We start from the raw sequence: 25,177 nt of genomic DNA, 5'->3' as shown, positions 1-25,177 counted from the left end.
CTCCCCTTAACCTAGAACCCCTCCCGGCAGCCCGGCTGCATTGGCAGCTGGAACAAAGCATGTCTCTCTTTCCTCTGCTCCCCCACCTTCTGTCTGGCAAGGCCCAGCCCCACCGAGGTCCCGACATCAGCATCACGGCAGAAAACAACAACAGGAAGTAATAATCATCATGGCAACTGGCTCTTGTGTCCTCGCTCTGTACCAGGCTCTGAGCTGAGCACCTGGCTTATTATCTCCTCTGACCCTCAGAGCAGGGAGGGGGAGCCCTGGCTGAGGCCCCTCAGCTGAGGCCCCTGCTCTCTCCCAGGACCTCCCTGCTCTGAGCACCCCAGACCCGAGGACCCGAGTTCTCCGTCCCAGTGAATGGGCAGCCTCAGCATCCTCTGCAGAACTTGATGGAGATGCAAACGGCCAGGCTGGCCCCCTAGACCTGCTGCAGGGGCCCTGGGCGCGGGGCCCAGCAATCGGGGTTTCACAAGCCCTCCAGGTGGGTCTGACGCAGCCTCAAGTTGAGAATTGCTGGTCTCGACCATTTTTGGTCCTCGCCAAGGCCCCAGTCACTCTCCTCCAGACTCTGAGCTCCCTGGGGGCCCATCTGACCATCCGGGTGTCCTCCTGCCCGTGGAACCTGCCTGCCACTGCAGCGGCCCCCACAAGGCTCTCTGATTGGATTTTGTCCTTCTCAGACTCAGCCTGGGTCCATGTCTCCTGGTCAAGGCAGGCTCCTGTCCTCTGCTTCCAGCCAGCCAGCCCCTGCCTGGGCCCCCACTGCAACCGACCATCGGCTCAGGACACTCTTCCTCTCAGAGAGCCTGGTGCTGGCTCTTGGTTCCTGAAACCCAGGGGCGGAGGCACATCCTGTCCATCTAGCTCCTTCCCGCCCCTGGCCTCCTCCACATGGACCCTGGGGGGCTCTTGGAATACGTGCCGGAGGCCATTTACACTGTGGGAGTGCAGCGTTGGGCAGAGGGGGGCGGGTGACCGGAACAAGCACTGCCTCCTTCTTCAGAAATGCCTTTGGGCTCTACTCATCTGGAGTACTCTGTTTGTTTTAGTAACTTTTCATAAGTTGTCCTTAGGGAGAGTTGGGAGACAGACAGGCCACCCCAGTGATTACGTGACAGGAAGCAAGAGTTGGGGAAGGGTCAGAGGACTGAGGGTTTCAGGTGAGAAGCACCTAGCAGGGCTGCCCCGAGAGGTTGCGCAGGATGTTCACTGCACAAGGGTACCAAGTAGAGGGGGCAAGGGAGGGCTGAGACCCAGAGGGAGGGCTGTGCCCCACCCCAAGCCTGATGCCCTGGTGCCTTAGTGCTAAGACGGGTCTATAGGCAAGTGGGGGGATTCTTTCTTAGCTCAAAGGGAAGTTTAGGCACCAAGCCCTGAACTTTGGGGCAAGGACTATGGCGAAGGGGGACCTTTGAAAAATTCATATTTCACTGCTGTGACGTTACCTGCCCAGGGTTACACAGCTACGAAGCGGCAATGCCAGAGCCAAACACTGGCAGTCTGGCCCCAGGATCCCTGTGACGTTACCCGCCCAGGGTACACAGCCTGCATGGCCTTAAAGGATGTCCACGCGTCAGCAGGTCGGGTGGGGGTGTAGCAGGGCATGAATGAACTTTCCCCAAAGTGGAGTGGAAACACCCACCTATTTTCTAGGCAGGGGGGCAGGCACCGGTCTCGGAAGACCAAGCCCCCTGACCTGGAAGAGAGCAGACATTCCCGGTGCTGACGGTTTGCATAATCAAGGCTCTTACTGAAATGCTATCTTGGGCTACAGTGAGAAATATCACTCCCCGCCCGCTACGGTCATGACATTTTATTCATTTCCCAGTAAGGATCGCAGTCTCTCTGCAAGTTTATCAAGTGCCAGCCCCTGCCTTAAGCCCGTGCCTAAATGGGAGATTCTTGTAGAGTCAACCTCGTGGAGGCTGCCCTGGCCCTCATATGGGATACCCAGTTCTTCTTCTTCTTTTTTTTTGTTGCTGAGGAAGATGGGCTCTGAGCTAACATCTGTTGTCAATCTTCCTCTTTTTGCTTGAGGAAGGTTGTCGCTGAGCTAACGTCAATGCCAATCTTCTTCTATTTTATGTGGGACGCTGCCACAGTGTGGCTCAATGAGCAGTGCTATGTCCATGCCTGGGATCCAAACCTGCAAACCCCAGGTCACCAAAGCAGAGCATGTGAACTTAACCACTACATCACCTGGCCAGCCCTGGGTACCGAGTTCTTTCCATGTTTCATTATCTCCTAGGTGCTGGGACACTGAGGTTGCAGGATGGTCCCTGATGACAAGAAGCTTGGTCAGCAAAGGGGAGTAAAGACTTCGGGAACAATGAAATGCAGACTTACATAGTTCAATCCTCTCATCCTAGGGCTCAGAGCGCATTTTAAATAAAAGCTGTGGTGCCCTACCCCTATGGCTGAAACCCATTTTTCCCCGCAGAGGGGAAAGACACTGATTTTTATAAGCACCTACTGTGTGCTGGGTGCTTTGTGAATGAGGGTATGTTGTTGCCCTGAGAGGCAGACCCTGTTGCTCTGTTCATAGATGGCCAAACCGGGGCCCAGCAAGGGGCAGCAGCTGCAGGGGCCACATGGGCAGCCAGGCCCCTGAGCTCTTCCCACTGCGCAACCTGCCTTCCTGGCCATGGAGCCCGCGGGACCCCTTACGGACAGGCACCCAGTCTGGTCCAGGTACATCACAGCAGCTGGAGGGGTTTCTCTGCCGTGGATTATGGGGTCAAGAGAGCCAGGACAGGGGAAAGACGGACAAGACATCCTCTTCCTTGTGCATTTCTCCTACACATTGGTCCCTCTCAAAAGCTACACTATGCATGCTCCTATTTCCTCAAGTGCATCTGTACTGACCTCAGGCTTCTGCAAAGTCTCCTTCGTCAAGGGAGCGGGAAGCTGGGGCTGCCAGCAGTTACGTCCCGTCCCCATTGATGGAGATTGATGTTACTGGAACACCAGTGCAACAAGTCACAGCCCACTGTTCCCGCCTCCACCCTCCTCCCACAGACACACACACTATTTCCTCCCTCAGCCTCACTCCCCTGCCTCTGCCAGCCCGCCCGGTGCCTCCTGTCTAGCTGCTGCCAGGAGCCGATTGCCTCCAGGGCTGGAATCCTGTGCTTCCTCTGTGCCCAGGTAAGGAGGCGGGGGTCCAGGGGCTGGGCAGCCTTGGTGCCCTCTCTGGACCCACGAGAGAAGGCACAGTTCTACCAGGGGAGAGGGCTGTTCAAGCTAGGATGACAGAGGGTTGCGTTCGCCAAAGACTGAAGTGGACTCGCTGCTCAGAGGAGGGACGGACCACATTTTCTTGGGTATTCACGAGATGCCAGGCACAGCGGTAAATCATTCGGGCTTCTCTTTCCAGACTCACACACAGTCTGGGTGGGAAGATCGCACGAGGAGTCCTAGGGCAACCGACCCAAGTCCGCCCAGCCCGGAAGTCAAGGAGCTGGGATTCGAACCCAGGTCTCTGACTCCAAAAGCTTGTGTTCTCTGCCCCTAGCCCCCTGCCCAAACGGGATCTTAGCTGCTGGGCTCCCTGACAATCCTGCGAACCTGGGGGCTGACTCCGTGCAGCCAGAAGGTCTAGTCTGGATGGGCCCCCAGGGGGCAGCAGCACTGTGCTCTCTGAGTATCCCCATGGGACTTGGATGAGCAGCCGGTGGGCTGAAGGGAATGTTGCAGTGCTGAGAGGGGGTGGTACTCGTCTGCCGGGAGCGGGGTCCCAGCTCCACCACTGCAGCTGAGGGAGGTTGGGCAAGGAGCGCTGCTTCTTTGAACCTCAGTTTCCTCTTCTGAAAAATGGGGTCTCATAGGCTCGTTGTGAGGGTAATTGCTCTGCAAAGTCTAAAGCTGAGGGAGGATGAGCATTCTTGGGGACCATGGTTCTAACCCTCCCCACCCACCGATCTGCAGATCCCCGGCTCCAAAGGGCTCGTCTGCCAGGGAGATTCTAGTTTATATCTTGGGACCTCACCCTGCAAAGGACCGTGGTCCCTGGAGAAGGGTGTGGATTTTCTCATCCCCACACTAGAGGCCACACTGGAAGATGAGTACCAAAGACCACCTCCCCCCTGACCCTTTCCTGCTCTGCTTCCTCCATCATCTCTTGCTTCGAGCAGAGCGAGACGAAAGAGAACAGGCTGAGTGCTAGACTGTTGCTCCTCTGCATGTGTCTGTTGTCGGGGTGGCTTGGGCAAGCAATTTAAACACTCGCGTCCGTCTCCTCACCTGTAAGACGGGATGGAGAGAAGAACTAGCACTTTCTCCCAAAGCTGCGAGCAAGACCGCACCTATGGAGGGGACCTTCCACAGTAGCTGGCGTGTTGCAGGGGGGAGGGGGGCCAGTCCTAACCCCTGATACCCATCCCCTACCTCCTGCAGACAGCCTCCCACCCCACCGCCCTCAGCCCTCTCTTCGTGTCAGACGGTCTCCGGTTCTTGACGAGGCTGTGGGTGGGCACATCTGGGGTGTCTGCACATCTGCCAGAGGCTGGCTGCTCCAGCACTTGCCTGAACAGTGGCTCAGTAAATATCTGTTGAGTGAGTGCGTCAGTGAGTGAATAAATGAATGCAGGGGCTGGGTTTCCTGGGGCAGGCAGAGTGGGCGGTGGCTGTCCCTGGGCAGAGGGGAGGGAGGTCTTTTGGCCCCCCTGGGCCTTCAGAGCTGCAATCTGGCAGTTCTCCTACCCAGCTCTCTCCCTGCTCTTATCTTATTTCCTCTCCAAGTATGGGGGGAGTGGCTGGCTCCACTGTTTGCTGTCAACACACTCGACTAGCCACCACTGTGGGAGCCAAGGGCCATCTAGAGAATCTGCAGAAAGGCACGGTCTGTGGGTGCTGAGGTGGGGGAGCATGGCATTCCTTAAAGGCACAGACTCTTCCTTCTATACTCATCCCCTAGGCCAGCTGAACCCTCCTGTCCTTTATGAGGGGCCTCGCTCATGCCCCAGTGCTCTGGAGATCAGGGAAAAGAGCCTTGCATGGCCTGACCTTGTTCCTATGTCTCCATGTGATCTTAGGATCACATGGATTAATAATAATCACAATGACATTGATGCCATGCTCACTGTGCACCAGGCTCTTATATATATGAACTCACTGAACTCTCCTAATAGCCCTAGGAGCGAGGTCATTATGACTGGCATCCATGTTATAGAGGAGACAGGCTAGGGATGGTTGAACGGCTTGTCCACGGTTGCACAGCGAGCAGGTGGAGCTGGGATGTCATCCTCCCACCCCATTGCCTTTGCTCAACTTCCTGATCCCCTGGGGCCTCATCTGTAACATTCGTGGATCAGATTCGCATCTCCTGGAGAGGGTCTCTGTTGCCGCTGCGCTGCCCACCTCAGGGCCTCCTTCTCTCCACCACAGAGTGCACGATGTTGGCCAACGTCTCGGTGAAGCCCCTGTGCCCCATCCTGGAGCAGATGAGTCGCCTCCAAAGCCACAGCAACACCAGCATCCGCTACATCGACCACGCGTCGGTGGTGCTGCACGCGCTAGCCTCGCTGCTGGGCCTCGTGGAGAACGGACTCATCCTCTTCATGGTGGGCTGTCGCATGCGCCAGACGGTGGTCACCACCTGGGTGCTGCACCTGGCGCTGTCCGACCTGCTGGCCAGCGCCTCCCTGCCTTTCTTCACCTACTTCCTGGCCGTGGGCCACACGTGGGAGCTGGGCACCACCTTCTGCAAGCTGCACTCCTCCGTATTCTTCCTCAACATGTTCGCTAGCGGCTTCCTGCTCAGCGCCATCAGCCTGGACCGCTGCCTGCAGGTGGTGCGGCCCGTGTGGGCGCAGAACCACCGCACGGTGGCCGCGGCCCACAAGGTGTGCCTGGTGCTCTGGGCCCTGGCCGTGCTCAACACGGTGCCCTACTTCGTGTTCCGGGACACCATCCCGCGGCTGGACGGCCGCGTCATGTGCTACTACAACGTGCTGCTCCTGAACCCCGGGCCTGACCGCAACGCCACGTGCAACTCGCGCCAGGCGGCCCTGGCTGTCAGCAAGTTCCTGCTGGCCTTCCTGGTGCCCCTGGCCATCATCGCCTCGAGCCACGCGACCGTGAGCTTGCAGCTGCGCCACCGCGGCTGCCGGCGGCCCGGCCGCTTCGTGCGCCTGGTGATGGCCGTGGTGGCGGCCTTCGCGCTCTGCTGGGGGCCCTACCACGTCTTCAGCCTGCTGGAGGCGCGGGCGCACGGCGACCCGGCGCTGCGGCCGCTCGTGTGGCGCGGGCTGCCCTTTGTCACCAGCCTGGCCTTCATCAACAGCGTGGTCAACCCGCTGCTCTACGTGCTCACCTGCCCCGACGTGCTGCACAAGCTGCGGCGCTCGCTGCGCAGCGTGCTGGAGAGCGTGCTGGTGGATGACAGCGAGCTGGGCGGCCTGGGCAGCAGCCGCCGCCGCCGCGCCTCCTCCACCGCCAACTCCGCCTCCTCCTTGCCGCTCGGCGGCCGCCGTCTGTCCCCGCTCCGGCGGCCCGGGACCCTGCTGGGCTGGCTGCGGGGAGGCCGCGCCGCGTCTCCGCAGAGGGGCCGGGCCCGATCCGAGGACCAGACGGCCCCCCTGAACCGGGCGCTGAGCACCACCTCCGGCTAGAAGCGCGGGCCCCAAATCGCCATTCTCTCAGGATAGGCCAACGTCTGGCAGCCATGGAGCGCCAACGCAGCATCCCAAGGGAGGCATCATTAAAATGTAGATATCCCGGCTCCACCCTCCAAGGTCAGGACCCGGGATTCTGCATTTTAAAGCAGCCCCGCGCGATTCCGCGAATCCTTTTCAGAATCAGGGAGTCAGAGCAGTGCTTGTCAAACCTTTGTGCGTGAGTCCTGGAATCCTAGGAATCCTGTTAAAGTGCGGCCTGATTCAGCAGGCTGGGACTGGGGGCGCTGAGACTCTGCGTTTCTAACAAGATCCCAGGAGGCGAGGTCAGTGCTGCTGGCCCTGTGTCACACTTGGAGTGACACAGCGTTAAAATCTTAAGATTCTCAAACTGGTGTAGTGGGCGCCCCGAGGTACACAGGACGCATCTCCCTGGAGCTCAATTTTACCAGATGATGGGGGGGGGGGGGGAGGGAGTATTTTTACATTAAACCAGTGATGTATTTTTGGAATAAAGTGAGAGAGGAAAGGTTTGGGACACACTATTCGGTCTAATCTCTTCACTTCGCTCACTCAGCCGACGTTTATGGAGCAGACTGCTTTATCCCACAATCTTGAGGGGTGGGTTCTGTTAGCCCCAGTTTATACCATTGAGCAAATTGAGGCACAGGGAGTAAGTAACTTGCCCAAGGTTTCATGAACGGCTGGTGACTGACAGGGTCTGTGTGCTAACTTCCAAGCATTACAAGTTCAACTATTATTTAGTAAGTGAAAGAACACCCAACATACCCAAGGTACTTAAGATAGTAGCTGCCTTGGAGGCCCCATCTCTACTCTTCTGAGCTGGCAGTGCCCAAAGTCTTTATAAGGTGGAAAAAGGAAGAGGTGCTATGGTCAAATGTTTGGGAAAGCTTGGCTAATCGAAGCACAATGGGCATCTTTACTGAACGTCTTCTGTCTTGAGTATTTGAACGGGCATGGCAGTCCCCAAGATGACAGCACATGACATTTCCCAGCTAACCTGCCACCTGTGTGGGGCTGGAGTTCCATAGGATGCCCTCTGGGCAACGCTGGTAATTCCCAGATCTGTGCAGCACCCCCCTCCCCACCACACAGGGGCTGAGCTATGACTCCCCACTTGTAGATGTTGGGGGTAACCTGTACGTGTCACAGCACTTCCACTGCACCTTGTCTGTTTCCTCTCAGACTGCTGTCTTCAGCTCTGCATCCCAGGGCCTGGTGCAGTTGGAGCCAGTAAATGAGTGGTGGATGAAACGGTAGTGGAAGAGCCAGGGAAGAAACTCTCTTGGGATCTTGGTCCAGTGCTCCTTGGGCCACCCCCAGGCTGTGTTGGCCAGCTTACTGTTTACTCCCAGTGCCAGGCAGGGCCCGGCCCACAGCAAGTGTTCAGAAAACTGAACAGCAGACGTACAGCTGACAGCACAGACATCCCGACGTCACACCTCGCCCATGCTCCCTCCCGCCCCTCCCCTGCTTTACTCAGAGTGCATTTCGCCATCTGACGCACAATGTATTTTACTTGTTTATTCTATTTTCTCCATCAGAAGGAAATCTCCTGGAGGGCAGGGACTTCTGTCCGATCCCCTGGTACCTAAAGTTGCGCCTGTCCACAGCAGGCATTCAATAACTATTTTTGTTGTAGACTGGAGGGCGTGAGTCAATCAGACCTTTGGCGTTTCTGCAGAGTGTGGTACAGCAAAGAGGGCGCTAGAGAAACTCTGCTCCCTGCAACCTCCCCATTTTAATGTTTCAGTGGTGAAAAGTGGGGCGAAGCTGGAGTCAGTCTACTTGGTGACGGGGTCAGTGGGGTGCAGAGGAACCCAAAACAGCCTTTGGAAAGGTGTGGGGGAGCTGGGTTCCTGACTGCTGGCCTCCTGGCCTGGGCTGGACCGAGGATCTTGAGACAGAACATAACACATTTTGGGGAGTCACCCTTCAGCCCTCAGCTCCCCGAGGAACCAGAAGAATCTACTCTCCTTGGTTTGAAGGCACTTGGAGAAGGAGGGGAACAGGGGAGGGGGGCTGAACCTCTTCCCTCCCCCAGTCTCTGCCAGGTCGCAGGCTCCCTCTGGGCCTCTGTCCCACCTGCCCAACAGCCTCAAAGGCTCGGAGCCCATCTCAGGTGGGGTCCCTGATTTGCAGCCACAGAGCTGGAGTGCCGGGTCCAGCAGCGGTGCTGTGTCTGACATGGTGGCTGGCCACAGAAGGCTCGGGCTATCCTGGCTCAGACCTTGGCTGCTGGCCGCTGTGGCGGCTGCTTCTGCAGCAAGGCCAGGGTGTCCCGCTTCTCGATGGAGCGCAGCTGCTTCTTCTTCGCCCGCTTGAGCTTGGCGGGGTTCCGGATCTGGGGTGGTGGGAGGAGAAGGCATTAGTGTGGCTAGAGTCTCCGCCCGGTGCCCCAGGGATGGCAGCACGAGAGTGGGGGCCGGGAGGCGGGGGTGCTGAGGCATCTCAGACGCAACGCCCAGCCTGGCCGGGGCTCAGACCCCCGAGCAGGGCGACACTCACCACTTGGACCACCTCTGCCTTCCGCTCATTCTCCAGGCGGCGTTTCAGGTTCTCGGCACGGCGCTGTTTCTTCTCCTGGAACACACAGGGGAAGAGGATTGGAGTCTGGGAGTCGAGGCGGCCCTGGTCTCTCAGGCCCCAGAGGAGAGAGAGCTGGCATAATTCCCGGGGTGGGGGGAAAGGCCCTCTCATCCAGCTCTGGGTTGTTCCTGGTGGTGTGTGGACGCAGGGCCAGCAAGGAGCAATCCCTGTGCCCACGGAACCAGAGGCCCACCGTAGGGGCAGTTTCTGACTTCACCTGAGACGGTGGGCACCCAGTCAGACAGCTGGCAACAGGGGCTTATGGGAGGGCTGGTGGGCTAAGACATGGGGGCTCCCCCCCTGGAAACTCAGGCACATACAGACGGTAGCCCCTTGCACACCCCCTTCATCAACTGCCAGGGGAGACGGGGTGGGCTGGTTTCCTCATTCCCACCCTCTCAGCAGCCCTCTCGGAGTCTCCCTCTCTCCCTGAGCCCATGTGCCCCGAGAGGGCCAGGCCGGGGTGAGGGCTGTCTCCTGAGGCCCGCCCAGGCGCAGGGCCGGGAAGGGTGGGGGCTGCAGAGAAGAGACCCCAGAGCCATCTGGCACCAGTTCACATCCTGACTCCGCTACTTCCTAAACTGGGGACCTTGGCCAAGTTGTTTACCCTCTCTGGGCCTCAGCTCCCCATCTTCAAAGTAAAGATGATCACGTGGGGTTGTTTTGAGGAAGAAACGCAGGAATAGAGGGTCAGGGCTTGGAACAGTGCCCGGCCCACCGGGACCCCTTAGAAGGTGAGTCTAGGTGGAGTTCGTCTCGGGAGCGGGGAGCCCAGCACTGTCTGGCTATGCTGACTGCTGTCCCTCGGGGGGCCGGGGCGGGGATGTCGGCTCCGAGGCTGCTGCATGGTCAGGGGCCTCTCTTGGCTTTGGCAACTCGGGGGAGCAGGGGTGGCCTGGGCCCCGGGGAGAAAGGAGAAGTGAGACTGAAGCTCCTAGAGTCGGGGGAAGGTCTGGGCGGGTGGCTGGGCAGCGGTACCTCTGAGGGGGGGAGGTGACAAGAAGGCTTTCTCTTGCTCAAGAGGGGACCAGGGCCACAAAGGAAGTGAGATAAGGCGTCAGCTCACAGCGGCAGTCACACCTCAGCCACATGCTGAGTTGGGGCAACTCAAAGCAGGGGACAGGTGACCAAGTGGCCGGCCCTGCCTCCTCCCGTCTGGGGCCAGGCTGGGACCACAGGTGGGGGCAAGTGCCCCTGGGATCACTAGGCAAGTGACATCCCGCGGATAACCCTGGTCCTGGTGGTGCGGTCACTGACCAACGGTGCCACCTCGCTGTCTCCGCGTGCTGCCCGCGGGGGCTTCCTGGAGTCTGAAGAGGTTGGCTGTGAACCTCTAGTGGGACCTTTGTGGCCCTGGGCTGAGCGGCAGGGAGAGAACCAGAGGAAAATGTGGGCCGTCCACTTGGCTGACGTATGGGAGCCGCTCCTTGGAGAAGGATGGCAGCAATACCGGGATGGGCCTTTCCCATCTGTGCAGGTCCCAGGGAAGGACCCCCGACCCCATCTCACTGAGTGCTCCTGCCACCAGTGAGAGGCATGGGGGTTTCTTCCTGGGCCTCCTCCCCATCCTTGAGCCTCTCACAGAGACCCAGGCTCAGCTGGATGTTGCACTGGGCTTCCCCACCCTGTGGTCCAGACCGCACTTCTGCTTCTGCCCAGGCTCCCTGCCTCGTCAGGGCCCTTAGGCTCAAGGATGGCTCTCGGCCAAGCCAGCCTGCCCCTGGGCACGTGCGTGAGCGTCCCCTCCCCTCCTGCCTCGGCCTGGCTGGCCGGCCGCTCACCTGCCGGCGCCTCTCCTTCTCCTCGTCCAGGTGCCGGGCAAACTCCCTGGCCAGCTTCCTCTCCTGCCGCTCCTTCATCTTCCGCTGCCAGGATGTGCGCAGGGGCTTGTCCTGAACCATCTGGGAAAACCTGGATGGGGAAAGCGGGCGCTCGCAGAGTCCGTGGGATGTGCCCACGCCCCCTCTCCTCTCAGCTCCAGCTCCGGGCCTTCTTCCCCAGAAGCCAGGCAGAATCACCTCCCCGCCTGCCTGCCTGCTGGGCAGTCGACCCTCCAGGTCTGCAGAAACTCGCGGCAGCAAGGGCTCCGATCATGCCGGCTCCCACTGCTTAAGCCCTGGTTACGTGCCTCTGAGCTGGGGACTCTTGTTCTCTCCGTTCCATAGAGGAGCAAACCAGGGCTCAGAGAGGTTAAATAATTGCTCAAGGTCACCTTGTGAACAGCAGCCAGGATGCGAATCCCTGTCTGTGACCACACAGTGCAGGCCACACGGCCTCTGTTATAGTTCTGCTGCTCTGCCAAGGGCGGTTGCCTGGGTGTGAACGCCTCTGGAGATGGGGCGTTCCGTTCCATTTCAGGACAGCGAGGATGCTCACAGTTCTTGGTAATGATCCAGAATCTCTCTCCCCGGCAGGGGAGGGTGTGAAAATGAGGTGGGCATTTGGGGAAGTCAGGAAAGGCTAGATTTTTCCTATGAGTGACAGTGACATGACAGTCCTAGGAGAGACAAGACTCTCTGTAAGAATGCATCCTGCAAGGATTTATGGGTAGAATGATCTATCTAGGATGTGCTGTAAAATGTTCCAGGAAAAAAAAGAAAGACAAAAACTCAGAGGCTAAGACGGGGCCAGTGCAGGAAAATGTTGAGAACTGGCGAAGATGCGGAAGAGAACGTGGGGGCTCATGCAACCATGCTCTCCCCTTTTCTGTAAGGTCTTTCTCCTGGAGTGATCTGAAGCCTGCGTGGGTGTCCCACCGGCCTTTTCTCCTTAGCAGATCCCCTCAGAGTGGCCTCTCCACCTCCCCCACCAATTACCCGACTTCCAAAAGAGCTCCTGTTCATCCACGTCCATTATATGGTGCCCCAAACTGTCACAGTAGGTCAGCCGGTCCCACCCCAGCCTCTGAAGCCTGTGTGTGCAGGCAGAGCCCCTCACATCCATGGAGAAGGGTCTTCTGGGCTGTCCTCCCTCCTTCTTGCCCCACAGGAGTCTGGTACACATAGCCTGGCACACAACCCCCCAGGCCCGTCCCTTTTTGGCCTGGTTCTGCTGGTCTGCCTCCCCGACTGTGTCTGCCTTTGATCCCAGCACACCCGCCACCACTCCTTCTCCCCATCCCCCAGGGCCTGCTGCTGAAGATCTGGTCTTCCAAGCACAGAAGAAGGGAGCTGCAGCATGCACTTCCCCTACCCCAAACCGGAGTATGACAACCAAGAAGGGACAAGGCAGAGGGGAGCTGGGCACACATAGAGCCACAGGGCACATGCTGCATCCTTCTAGAGCAGCGCTGTCAAACAGAGCTTTCTGTGATGGTGGAAGTGGTCTGTCTACACTGTCCAATAAGGTAGCCATTCCTCACACTGGCTGCTGAGTGCTTGAAATGTGGTTGGTGTGACTGAAGAAAGAATTTCTTTCTTTCCTTTTTTTTTTTTTTGGTGAGGAAGATTGGCCCTGAGCTAACATCTGTTGCCAATCTTCCTTTGTTTTCCCCCTCCCCAAAGCCCCAGTACACAGTTTTATATCCTAGTTGTAGGTCATTCTAGCTCTACGTAGAATGCCGCCACAGCATGTCTTGACAAGCAGTGTGTAGGTCCATGCCTAGGATCCAAACTGGTGAACCCCGGGCCGGAGAAGTGGAACATGAGAACTTAACCACTGAGCCACGGGCTGGCCCTGTGAATTATAAACTTTTATATTTCTTTTTTTGAGGAAGATTAGCCCTGAGCTAACTGCTGCCAATCCTCTTTTTGCTGAGGAAGACTGGCCCTGAGATAACATCCATGCCTATTTTCCTCTACTTTATATGTGGGATGCCTGCCACAGCATGGCTTGACAAGCGGTGCCATGTCCGCACCCGGGATCCCAACCAGTGAACCCCGGGCTGCCAAAGTGGAAGGTGCGCACTTAAGCGCTGAGCCACCGGGCCGGCCCCCTAAACTTTTTAATTTCAATCAATTTAAGCTGAAATAGCCACACGCGGCTGGTGGCTAAGGTGTTGAGGCAGTGCCGTTTCAGGGCATCAGTTTTACCTGGAGACTGAAGGAAGACATTTTTGGGTTCCAAGGCCTGAATCTAACACTTACTACCTGTGAGACCCTGGGCAAGGTTCCCTCTCTGGGCCTCAGCACCTGCCTGTGTTAAATCGGGATAAGACCCGCTCCCATCCCAAAGAGTGGTGGGAGGATTAATCATGACATGGTTTCGAGAAGTGCTTAGCACAGGAGGTGCTTAATAAATGCCACCCTTCAGAAAAGGTGGATAGCACACCCATGCAGCACTGTGCAGAAGCTGGCATTTGGCATGAGCAGGGAAGGCGGGGCGCAGCCAGGCCTTCCCAGCTCCACTGCCTCCCTCCCTATCCCCCTTTGCTGGGCCACTTCCTGCAGCAGGAGCTGCCTTCACTGTCTCTGGGCTCACTCACCACTCACTGAAGCTGCTTCCTCAAAGATTCCAAATGGAATCCAAAGGCCCTTTGACCCTTGTGCACAAGGCCTGCCTGCAGCTCTGAAGGCGTGTTAATTCTGCAGGCTCTCTGCTTTCACCCCTGCCCTCGGGCGGTCTGGTCACCCGGGCTTCCTCATAGGTACACTCAGGATAATCCTGACACTGCGGCCTCCTGGGGCTGACCCACAGCTCCAAGGCATGCTGGTCTTTCTGTGGGAAAACCCCTTCCCCCGGCCAATCCTTACTCAAGTGCTTAGCAGTGTCTTAGAGACTCAGGGCCCAGGATATACTTTTTATCACAAGCGCAAATTAACAGACAATAGTGGCTGAGGACCTCTGGGCTTTTTATCAAGTAATGCCTGCTTCACTTGCTTCTGCATCCCTAGGGATCCCTGCTTCTCACTAGGGAGTGGGCAGACAGGGTAGATGCTTGTTGAGCGAATACACAAAGGAGGTGCCAAAGGAGAGGTCCACAGGGACCGGAGGAGAAGCATCACAGAAATCACCTTTGGGGGCCTGGGCTCACACCCCCTGGATCACACGGCATTTTACCACATTCTTACGATAATGACCTGTCTCTGTGAGACCCCCCCACCTCCAACCCCGGGGCTGTCTCCAAGCTGCACGCCCCCCTGCCCAGCTGGCCCCCTTCACCTCTTCTTGGAGCGGTCCTTCCACACCCGCCCCGACTTGGGCTTTCCCTTCGGGATTACAGGAACCTCCTCCTTCAGCTTCTTGGATGCTGGGGCCTGGGGTGAAGAACCTCTTCGCTTCTTCGGCTCCCCGGCCGCAGGTGGCTTGCTCGGTTCGTGCCGACCCCAGGGGGAGCCGGGGGACCGGGGTGTCAGCTCCTGTAGCGGCGGCGAGGGCTCTGGACCCAGAGCTGGCTGACCAGGGTAAGGCTCTGATGATCCTGGGCCCGGCTGCAGCTGATGTCGGGGGGACCCCGGGGCCAGCTTCTCCTTCCTCTGGGCCAACTCCGAGTCCGCTTCTTCTTGGTCCTGGGAGCACTTGGGTGACCCCCCACTTGGCTTTGGCTGAAGTCGGAGGGGTTCTGGACTCGACTCCGGCTGTCTTCGGGGTGACTCCAGGCCTGGATCTTGCTGATGCTGGGGGGACCCTGGGCCCAGCTCTGGCTCCTTTCGAGGGGACCCTAAATCCGTCCCCTGCCGTAGACCGGGCGATCCCGGGCTTGTCTCCGGCTGACCCCGGGGGGACTCCAGGCCGGGTGGCAGAGCACTGCGAGGAGACCCGGGCTCCCTCGTCTCTTCTGGGTTCGGGTCGAACTCCACAAGGGCCCGTTTCGCCCGCAACACTGAGGCTGACCTCTCGGGGGACTCAGGCCTCAGGCCTTCCAGCCGCCGGCTGCGCCTCAGCGGAGTATCCATGGCCCAGCCTGAAAGTGCCCAGACCGGAGTCCACGTGCAGCCTCCGGGACAGCCGGCGCCGTCTTATGACGTCTGGAGCTGCCACGCCAGTGCCGGGCAAGAGGGGCTGTTGCCGGCGCCGCCATGTTGGTGATGGGCGGAGGGGCGGGGTTGACGGCCTGAGGGGGCTGGGCTTACCAGGCGCATGCGCAAAGCGCTTTGGCGCATTTACTTGGTTGATGAGCGAGTCCTAGATTGAGCTCTGTGTTTGCCTTTCCTGGACCCATTTCCGGGAGAGAAGAGGGTTGGAAAAAAGATGCAGGCAGCCCGTATGCAAGGCTGGATGGAAACTTTGCTTCTAACTCGCTCTTGGGCAGTTGGGCAGGGGTCCCACCCTTTTGGGCGTCAGTTTTTTCATTTGTAATATGGGTTATTTTGTACGAGTTTAGTGTATCTAAAATGATCCTGTCGGAGTATTCCTAACCGCCAGAGTGACTGTGCTTGGCTGATCCTGGAGATGGAAATCTCTTGAATTATAGAAGTGTGCATGCTCTTGCCTTTTCGTCTCCCATCCTGGGCTTCAGTATCCAATCTATGGCTCTTGGCAACATTTTCAGCACTGAGGCATGAAGTTGAGGTACCCGTAAGACGCACCACCTCTGTCCTGTGGCACACCTGGGCCCTCAGCCTCACTGCTACCCTCTCAGGTCCCCCCTTTTACCCAAGTTCTAGAACCAGCTTGACTCTGACCTTCCTTTCAGCCAAGACAGCGATCTTTGCCCCAGTGTGTGAACCTCTCTCCTCCCGTCCTTGGCGTGAGGCCCAGGAGGGAGATTTGAGTCACTCGCAGCACGTCTTTCTTAGGAAGAACATCTTGGAAGTTGCCCAACCATATCCCAGCTCTTCTCCAGTGTTATTCTTGGGGACGGCCCTCAGGGAACTCAGGTCCCTGTCTGGCTGTCCCAGTGGCTTCTTTTAGAAACCTTTGTTTCTCCAGCTGAGGGGGTGTGGGAAGGCCTGGGAAATTGTCAAGGGGTCCTCAGAGGGCAGAGGAGGAAGGCCAGGGCAGACATCCAGGGGCCTCAGGGCTGAGCACAGCCCCGACCTGCTGAGTCACTGTGCAGGAGTGCGTGTCAGATGAGCTCCAGGGTATCTTGACTGCAATCAGAGAGGAGGTGAGGAGGAAATCCTAGACAAAGGTTCCCGGAGGATGGGAAAGTGGATTGAGAGTCCCTTAATGCCCCTCACTCCTCGGCGGGTGCCACGCAGCATCCAAAATGCATCCTAATGACTTCAGCCTGTTGAAAGCACCTCCCTCAGGGTAAGGCGATGGCACGGCTTCTCCACTGGACCTCCATGTCATCAGAAGTAGCCGCACCCTTGTGCTGAAATCATGCATCAGTCCCTGCCTCCCTGGCTCTTCTCAGAGGCTCCGTCTGCAGGCTCAGCAGCCTTGCAATCCTGGGCCGAGGAAGACCCCGCACTGAAGCTTCGTCCCAATCTTCTGCCCAGCAGAGCAGCTCCCCACTGCAGGAGCAGCTCAGACCCCTCCTCGCCCAGCTTTCCAGCCCTCAGCTCCTTAAATTCCCTGTCCCCACCTGGAGACTCTGGTGGCCCATCCCTCAGAACCATGCGTGGTGTGCCTTACCAGGGCTGCTGGAGGACCCAGCATGCCACCCACCCCCGCTGCCCTGCGCCAGGCCCCCTCAGCGCCCTGCTTCCTGAGCTCCTGTCCTCCCTCAGCTGGAGGGATCGTTCTTAGATGCCTGTTGGGTCAAATCCTGGCCTTGCTTAAAATGCTTCGGAAGATGATCTCAGGTCCCCGCCAGGGCGGTGTGAGAGAGGGAGCCGTTTTGCAGACATCCCTCAAATCAAGGGTGGAGACCCTTGATCAACCTTGGCATGAAGCGAATGCTGGCCCAGAACCCTCTGCTCCCTTCTGAGCTCAGTTGTCGTTGTCATTATAGGTGGCGTGCGGGGCCCAAAGGAGACTGCTGAATTTTTCAGAGAAGTCTGGTGTGGCGGTCACTGTTGGCACTTTCTTCCCTTACACTCCTCTGTTTTCTACTGCAGCCATCCCAGCCTCCTTGGCCTCATGTGGGAGGATGCTGAGGGACCTCTCTCTGATCCCCCTGAGACCCCTAGGAGGACTGAGCCCCAGTTGTCTACGAAGGTCACCTGGTTGTTCATGCATCCTCTTTCGGCTTCTTCCCTGTGCCTGCCTCACTTTCCCACCTCCCTGGAGGGGCTGCTGGGATCATTCTCTGAACAGACTGCTTGCACTAAAATCCTCGTGTCAGAGTCAGCTCTGGAGGAACCCAGCCTATACCACTGGGGCATGCAATTATTGAGCCAGGCCTTCTTTCAAGGGCTCTGTGTGTACAAACCTGCTTAATCCTCACAACAACCCTGTGAGACAGGTACTGTTGTTATTACTCCCATTTCGCAGATAAAGAAACTGAGGCACAGAGAGGCTGGGACACTTGTAAAAGTCACACAGCAAATAAGTGGTGGAGGTGGGATCCACGCCTGGGCTGTCTGACTGTAGGTCATAAGAGTTAGTTTCGCTGTTTTCTAGGTAAGGAAACCAAGGCTTGGAAAGGCTAGGGTGCTGGCCCAAAGTCACACAGCGACACATTGAGGAGCTGGGATTGCAGTTCCAGAGCCGGCTTGCTTAGCCGCCTTATGATTGTCCCTCAGGTGGGCCTCACTCGCCTGTTCCCCACACTGATCCTGGTCTGCACTGGGAGGTGCTGGGTGCCACCTTGCCCCGAGGGCTGGCTGGGGCTCTGCGTGCACGCACACAAGACAGAGTGTGCTGGATGGGCAATCCCCAACTTATTTATGCAACCTGAGATCTGCTGACTGAAGAAAACCGCGTGCCCACAGAGGGCTGAAGATAGGGATCGGGTATTCTCTGAGCCATCCATCCTCCACGCACCTAGAGTGCTGTAGTCAGAGGGTTTGACAGTCCCAGATGTTGGGGGCCTGCATCTCATGGTCCTCTGCTCACCACCAAGATCAGAGATAGGTGGGTCCAGGCAGCCACCAGCAGCACTAACTGAGCCCTTCCTAAGCACTGGGCCTCTCCTGGTTGCTCGTTTAACCCCCTGGAGCATCCGTGCAAGAGTGTGATAGCCTGTACCAGCAGATGCCAGATAAGCATTCGCTGAGTGAGTGAATGTGTGCTCATTACGACCCTTCAGGGCAGAGACCAACATCCCCGGTTGACCGACAAGGAAATCTGATGCTGGGAGAGGCTGTGATTTGAGACAGGGTGACACCAGCAGGGGATGGAAGGTGCAGGGACAGGACGGGAACTCGAAGCTTCCTGACTCCAAACCCAGGCCCTCACTCTCTCATCCAGCAGGCCCAGGCTTGGAAGATGGGGGCTGCGGATGTGTAAGGACTTCCTCAGTCTAGGGAGTGCATCTGGCAACTGGGACGTCGCTGAGTGTGGCCAGAGCGAGGGCAGCACCCTGATGAGGGGGAGGCGTCCCTGGACTGGGGCTGAGTGTGGCTGCTCTTCACTGGGCCACACGGTCCAGGCTGCCCTCTCTTCCACTCCAAGGTCTCTTAAGTACTTCAAGACGATTTTCCTGTGGCTTCCTCCAAATTGTCCTTTATCTAGGCTGGACATCTGCTTCTCCAGCTGTCCTTCCCACGACAACATGATAGCTCTTTGCAAAAGACACCGATTCTTTACAAGCCTTCCAGAATGTGGTGCCCAGAGTTCCCTCAGGCACCCAGGGTTGACCGCCCTACAGAGAGCTGAGTGGATTTGTCACCCCCCTACTCCACCATTCCTATTGGTGTGGCCAGGTCCCCATCTTCTTCCCAAGGCTGAGCCACTAGTTGAAGCCCACAGCCTGGTTCCAGCTGCTGTTCCCCCGATCCTGGACACGAGCTGTTGACTTTTCTGGACAAGTAACGGACTTGTCATCTGGCCTTCCTGCCTTTTGTTTTGACATCTCTGGCAACCCAGCCGTCCTCTTTCAATAACTGCTCCCCATCCCTCCTTTGTGTGTGTGAACAGCTGCTTCTAGGTACCTTGAGTCAGGCCCTCCTGAGAAGATGCACCAGGACAAGGGTTATCATGTCACTTCTTATCATGAGCACTTATCTCAGAGGTTCATCTTTTCTTTGTGTTCCCAACAGCTCAGGGTAATGTTCAGACCCTCGAGGAGGCGGCGGCAGTGACTTCAGCAGAGAGGCCAGGGGGATGGACGGGAGCGGAACCTGGGACCCCTGGCGTGAGGCTGTCCCCATGGGGCATTGCCGGGGTGCAGAGAAGCTGGCTGGGTTGGGAAGGGACCTCTTTGCAAAGCTCTTGCGCACGTGCAAAGCTTATCTCCTGATCCCCTCACAGCATCTGCAGGTTTTGCTGAAACAGGAAGGGGGCAGACCTTCTCCGTCCGGAAGACAAGGCCTCTTCCCCTCCTCGGGCCCTCGTCAGCCTGCACCGCATGTTCCCCTGCTCCGGGCAGGCCAAGGAAGGGGTGGGAGTGGGCTGGGGAAGGCACACCTGTGCCAGGTAGGAGGTAGATGCCCCAAGAAGGGGGGCGTGGAAGTTCGTACCCTATGTCACCCTCACCCTGATGTGTCCAGTAACTTTGATGAGCATCAGAATCATGGAGGGTGCGTTAAAACGTAAATTTCTGGGTCCCAACGCCAGAAATTAGGATTCGGTGGGTCTGGGGTGGGCCTGAGGCTCTGCATTTCTACAAGCTCCCGGGTGATGCTGTTGCTGGTCTGTGGACCACACTTTGAGGAGAGTGTCGTGCAGAAGGGAACAAGTGAGGCATGAAGAGCTTTCCTGCTTCACGTCCCATCCCGGGTGGGGGCTGAGTTCACCATCATCCTATCGTTTACTTATTCACCCAATAGTTATTGAATGCTTACTCTGTGAGAAGCACTAGGAGTCCAGCAGGGCACAGGGCAATTGTGGTCTCTGCCTCGATGGCACTTACGTTGTCTCAGGGCACAGATATTAAACACTGGAACCTCAAAACTGTCCTTGGAGGAAGGCTGAACAGGGATTATGTTTCCCGTTTTGCAGGCGAGGAAATAGCATTGCAGAGAGGCCACAGGACTTGCTGTAAGTCACACAAATGGGAAGTGGCAGAACTTGAACCCAGGACTTCTCAACTCAAAAGCTGGCCACCATCGCTGCCTGGGAGCCACCTCAGCTTCATGGGGCTGGGTTGAGGTGGCGGAGCTACAGACCCTGGACACATGTCGGTGGGTGACAGCTGAGGGCTTCATCCTTATGTGTGGAAGGAGAGCTTGACAGAAAGATAGACAGACATGCACACATACCCACACCCACAACTCTCAGTTCCTAAGACCCGGATGACTACAGAGTTTCACAGTGAGTCACTTTCTCTTCCTTCCTCTCCGTTTTCTAATCCCTCTCCTCTCATTTCCTCTAACATTTGGTTTCCCTGTGTCTCTGGCTCTTCCACAGGGTGGCATCTGTTCCCGAGAGTGTTGTCTCCCCCAACCAATATGGCACCTCATCTCCATGGCAACCCCTGGAGACCTTGCCTTGGTGACCAAGGAGCAACTATGAGGCCCCTTTCCTGAAGCACGGATCAACTAGGTCTCTGGTTTGAGGGCGGGAATCTGCTGGCCCTGTGGCAACGAGAGCTTGGCTCTTTCCACCTCCACACACTAGTGATGGCCTAAGACTGGCCCCAAGCTGATTGAGCTGGGTGCTAGAACACCAGGTTGGTGAGAGGAGGTTGGCCTTGAGTCAACCGTCTTGCTTCTCTGTTCTCACGGAGCCTCCAGAACCTCAAGCTCCCCGTGTGCAGGATGCAGCAGCTGCTCCCAGAGCCCGCTGGATCAGCCAGGCTCATTCTTCTGGAACTCTGCAAGCCCAAGACTTGCTCTACCGAAGGACCATTATGGAAGCCAACCCATCATTTCCCCCGAAAGGACCCTTCATATGTTTACAGATTCAAAAGCATGTCATTTATGGTGAATTTCAACGACATGAAAATGATAGCAATATTGATGGGAAGACATTTTATTGTAGTGGATTGAAAAAACCACAAAAATATACCAATGCTACTGGTAGTTTAAATGATAGACATTCTGTCCAGAGTGGTCACCAAGCATGGAGAGCGTAAATTATCTCATTTAATTTTCACGGTGACCCCATGAGGAAGTTGATCTTGCCACCCTGGTTTTTAGAGATGAAGAAACTTGATTTGGCACATGACCCAAATCAAGAATAAGTCCTTTCTTTAGCCTAGGCCTAATTTTCTAGTCTTTAAAAATAAGGCACAAGACAGAAATTTCAAGTGGTTAAGAGTGCCTTCCGTACAGGGCTGATCAGTCAAAGGATTATTCCTCTGCTCTTTTATTATCTGTTTGAAATAAAATATTACATAACACTCAGATATGATCACTTTCTGCTTGAGTGATTATAGCTCTCTGCCTGTGAGATAACTCTGAGTAGATCTAGATAACGATTTTTTTTTTTTGACAATTAGACACGGAAGGTGTAGGAGATTGCATTTTCTAAAGTTGGCTGCAACAGTGTCTCCCATCCACGTGTTCTTCCTCTGATGTGATCCTGACATCCTGTCCCTTGAGTAGTGGGGTCTATGTGTTTGTGTCCCCCCGCCCTTAAACCTGGATGGGCCTCTGTGACTGCCTTGGCCAGAAGAGTAGGGCAGAGCTGTTGCTATGTGACTTCTGAGGCTAGATTGTAAAAATGCCATGTGCTTCCGCCTGGCTCTCATGGGATGCTCACTCTTGGAACTCTGCCATGTAGTGAGGAAGCCCAAGGCGTCCCACATGGAAACCACGTGGAGAGGCCAGTGAAGGTGTTCCCACTGACAGCCCAGCCCAGGCCCAGAGGACAACCCCACATCGTCTGCCAGGCATTAGTAAAGATGCTTCCAGATGATTCTAGCCCCTATCTGTCAGGTCACTTCCAACTTTGAGTCTTCCCAGCAGAGGTCCCAGAAATCTTGGAGCAGAGACAACCTCTCCCCACTATACCGTGTCCAACTTCTATGCTACAGAATCCAGGAGCATAATAAAATGGTTGTTTTACGCCCCTAAGTTTGGGGGTTGTTTGTTATGCAGCAAGAGTAACTGGAACTTAAGGCATTTGCTCAGATAGTCAGGTGTCTATCTCAAGGGGGAAAGTCTTGTGGCCTTTTATGCATCCTCTCCTGGGGCCGACATGATTGGCAGGAGGGCACCCCATCATAGCCCAGGACTTTGTTAGAGGCAGATTGGGTGGGCAAGCTTCCTTGTTCTTTAGTCACCACGTATTAATATATTTTACTTGCTTACTTGTTTATTGTTTATTTCCCACTGACTAGATTGTCTGTTTCTCACGGACAGGATTTTTTTTTCCTGTTTGTTACTCTCTTCCCAGAGCCCAGCCCAGTCCTTGGTACTTAGTAGTTACTCAGTAAATAATTATTGGGTGAATGAAGACAAAACATCAAGGGGGTGCAAGTTTTGATTATGATTTCTCAAGAGAATTTAGTTAACATTATCATGTTCTAGTTCTTATGATAATAATGAGACACCGTTTTCTGGACAATGGCAAGCTCACATTGGGGTGGGAAATTTTTGAGAATCATAGTAGAGAATAGACTAGAACAGAGAAGAGAATAATAGTTGGAAATAGTTACAAGAGTTAGGAGTAAATAGTTTGTAGTTAGGAATAGGTAAGAGTCCCCACTTTTTCTTGAAATGAAAAAAAAAAGAATCGCTAAATATATGATGCGTGGTGAGGGTACTTTAGGTCCATGCTTAGGAGTTCCTTCGAGGAATCTGCTCCTGGACACTCTCTAAAGGGACTTAGGATCAATCAACAAATCAGAATTGATTCAAGCAATCTTTCTTGTCGCCTGGCATGTGCTGGGTATCGTGGGGATCGCAAACAAGTGTAAGATGGGGATACTGTCCTCCAGCTGTGTTGAGTCCAGCTGGAGACACGAGACTGAAGTCCGTGAGGCAGCCAGCCCAGTAAGGCAAGCTGGGCCCAGGCACAAAACCCATAGGGTTTCACCAGCTGTGGCTCCCGACGGTGAGGGAATGTCAGGAGGACTTCCTGTAGGAGGCAGGTCCAGGCGGGCAGCTTCCCCAGGCGCTGACTCAGAGGAACCCTGAACCACCACAGAGATTCATCAGGAGTCTGGTGCTTGTTAACCGAGGTTTCTGCCTTTAGATGCTCCTATAGCTGGTGGAAAGGAAATTAGTGTCCCTTTTGCCAAAATACTCTTAATTAAATAACCAAGTACTTAAGTAGATAACACCGTTAAATAGAAAGAAGAACCTCTTCTCCTCAGCACAGACATTTTTGTGATGCTGCATTGCAAGTTGCTGTGTCCTCTGGCCTGTCTGGCCCCAAGACCAGCCAGCTGGCAGCCCTGGAGTGGGCACTGCTGGGCAGCCCAGATTCTGAAGCCAAATAATGCACAGCAATGGGCTGTTTACCAAGAACGTATCTGCAAGCCTTTAAAATGTCTCCTAAAGGGGCGGGCCCAGCGGCATAGAGGTTAAGTTCATACAGTCCGGGGTTCACGTGTTTGGATCCTGGGTGCAGACCTACACACTGTTCATCAAACTATGCTGTGGCAGTGTCCCACGTAAAAAATAGAGGAAGACTGGCACAGGTCTGAGCTCAGGGCCAATCTTCCTCAAGCAAAAGGAGGGAGATTGGCAACAGATGTTAGCTCGGGGCCAATCTTCCTCACCAAAAAAAAAAAAAAAAAAAAAAGTCTCCTAAAGAGCTGTTCGGCTGCAAAAAAGAAACGACAGAGAGAATAACAACTACAGCAGTGTAAACCACAGAGAACTGAAAACAAATGGTAAATATATTTAGAACAAGACTTGTTGACGATTCCCTCAGCAAGTCACTCCGCCGTTTGTAACTGAGGGTGAGTAATGCTCTCCAGTGTTGAGTGGGAGAACTAGGAGAGGCAAGTAATCCCAAATAAACTAGAGTTCTTTTTGGTGTATGTAGTCTGTCTCCATTTTGAACATCTAGAAAGAGGGATACAATTTTTATGAAGGGGAAAATGATTTCTCCGCATCCTCACTAAGTTAACATTACTCAAACCGTGTAAGATGATCACTGCGGAGGGTTTTTTGTTGCTGATCTGTCCCACAGCAGGATGACTTCTGCCCGGCCACGTAGCCCTGTTGGTAAGATAAGACTAATAATGCATGTGGAATAATTTTAGAACCTCCCAGAGGCCATGATTAGTGCCTGAGCCAGGGGACCTCAGGGGACCACCACTGGAAGAGGGGGTGTCAGTGGAAGAGCCCAGCAAGGCACCAGCTTGGCGTCTCTTTCCTGTGACTTTCCTGGCTGTGTCGTCTGTGACCAATTCTGCTTCACGCTGCAAAGAAATATCTTTCTGGCTGCAGCCTTGGGCAGAGCTGGCCCCACTGGGATCGGCAACCTCAGTGGGTGTCCAAGTTCAGTCTTGATGCCACACCACCACCTGGTGGCCTCTCGTCATATGTCTCTGGGGCTTTCTGTCTGTAGAGAGCAACTTTCCCAGCGTCTACAGTGACCAGATAATTTATCTCCCAAAGAAGAGCTTTGGTCTAGGCGGGACTCCAGGATGGCAGGTGCAAACTAGATCTGCGCCAAGGACATCTGGTTGCTCTCTTTTGCAGCCTTCCAAGTACTGGGGTGTGCATCCTGCAGTCTGCTGGCACCTGACAGAGGTGGGTACCAGACAGCGATGCTCTTCCGAACGTCCACCAGTAGATCAACAGGACTCCTTCCCCTCCAGGGTGTGGCATTTGTCCCATGCCATCTCACCGTTGGTCTTGGGTGCTCTGGACTCAGCGATGCGCTCAGCGTTAGCACAGCCGGCTCTGGAGTCCAGCAGGCTCAGCTCTGCCCCGAACCAGCTGTGTGATCGAGGGTAATTCCTTTACCTCTCCACGACTTCGCTTCCTCTTGTGGGAAATGGGGAAAAGCTTGGCACCTTTGTCACGAGTGTGTTGTGAGGATGGACTGACGTATGCGTGTCAGGACCCTTGACGGGGCCAGGCACACAGTCAGTGCTGGCTCATGATGCCATGGACCTTATCAAGGACGTCGTCGACATCACTGGATCCATCAGAAGTTCTTGGCATCAAACA

The 25,177-nt window shown here is 55.8% G+C and overlaps 2 protein-coding genes and 1 long non-coding RNA gene across 3 annotated transcripts; 2 read left to right on the top strand and 1 right to left on the bottom strand.

Annotated features, from left to right (window-relative positions):
• Positions 1-3,022: 3,022 nt before the first annotated feature.
• PTGDR2 (prostaglandin D2 receptor 2) lies at positions 3,023-7,165 on the top strand. The gene is made up of 2 exons (XM_005598206.3): positions 3,023-3,153; positions 5,392-7,165. The coding sequence occupies exon 2, from the start codon at positions 5,400-5,402 to the stop codon at positions 6,615-6,617; it is 1,218 nt and encodes a 405-aa protein (XP_005598263.1). The 5' UTR covers positions 3,023-3,153; positions 5,392-5,399; the 3' UTR covers positions 6,618-7,165.
• Positions 7,166-8,150: 985 nt separating this feature from the next.
• CCDC86 (coiled-coil domain containing 86) lies at positions 8,151-15,213 on the bottom strand. Its single transcript, XM_001501625.6, has 4 exons — positions 14,331-15,213; positions 11,012-11,141; positions 9,150-9,224; positions 8,151-8,985 (listed from the first exon to the last, which is right to left on the bottom strand). Exons 1-4 carry the CDS (start codon positions 15,062-15,064, stop codon positions 8,866-8,868), a joined length of 1,059 nt encoding a protein of 352 aa, XP_001501675.1. The 5' UTR covers positions 15,065-15,213; the 3' UTR covers positions 8,151-8,865.
• Positions 9,896-23,672, top strand: LOC138916425 (uncharacterized). The gene is made up of 3 exons (XR_011423676.1): positions 9,896-9,964; positions 20,103-20,414; positions 20,511-23,672. It is a non-coding gene; the product is annotated as an uncharacterized lncRNA (long non-coding RNA).
• The last annotated feature ends 1,505 nt before the right edge of the window (positions 23,673-25,177 follow it).

This window comes from Equus caballus, chromosome 12, assembly GCF_041296265.1.
Source record: "Equus caballus isolate H_3958 breed thoroughbred chromosome 12, TB-T2T, whole genome shotgun sequence".
In the NCBI taxonomy this organism is placed as follows: domain Eukaryota; kingdom Metazoa; phylum Chordata; class Mammalia; order Perissodactyla; family Equidae; genus Equus; species Equus caballus.
This window is presented reverse-complemented; position numbering and strand designations above follow the sequence as displayed.

What these genes read in the sequence shown, in the direction of transcription:
- CCDC86 (XM_001501625.6), bottom strand. Translation starts at nt 15,064, where the DNA reads ATGGATACTCCGCTGAGGCGCAGCCGGCGGCTGGAAGGCCTGAGGCCT. An exon ending in AGAAGGAGAGGCGCCGGCAG is followed by an intron (nt 9,225 to 11,011) that starts GTGAGCGGCCGG and finishes TGTGTGTTCCAG; the next exon opens with GAGAAGAAACAGCGCCGTGC. An exon ending in AGGCAGAGGTGGTCCAAGTG is followed by an intron (nt 8,986 to 9,149) that starts GTGAGTGTCGCC and finishes CCACCACCCCAG; the next exon opens with ATCCGGAACCCCGCCAAGCT.
- PTGDR2 (XM_005598206.3), top strand. Translation starts at nt 5,400, where the DNA reads ATGTTGGCCAACGTCTCGGTGAAGCCCCTGTGCCCCATCCTGGAGCAG.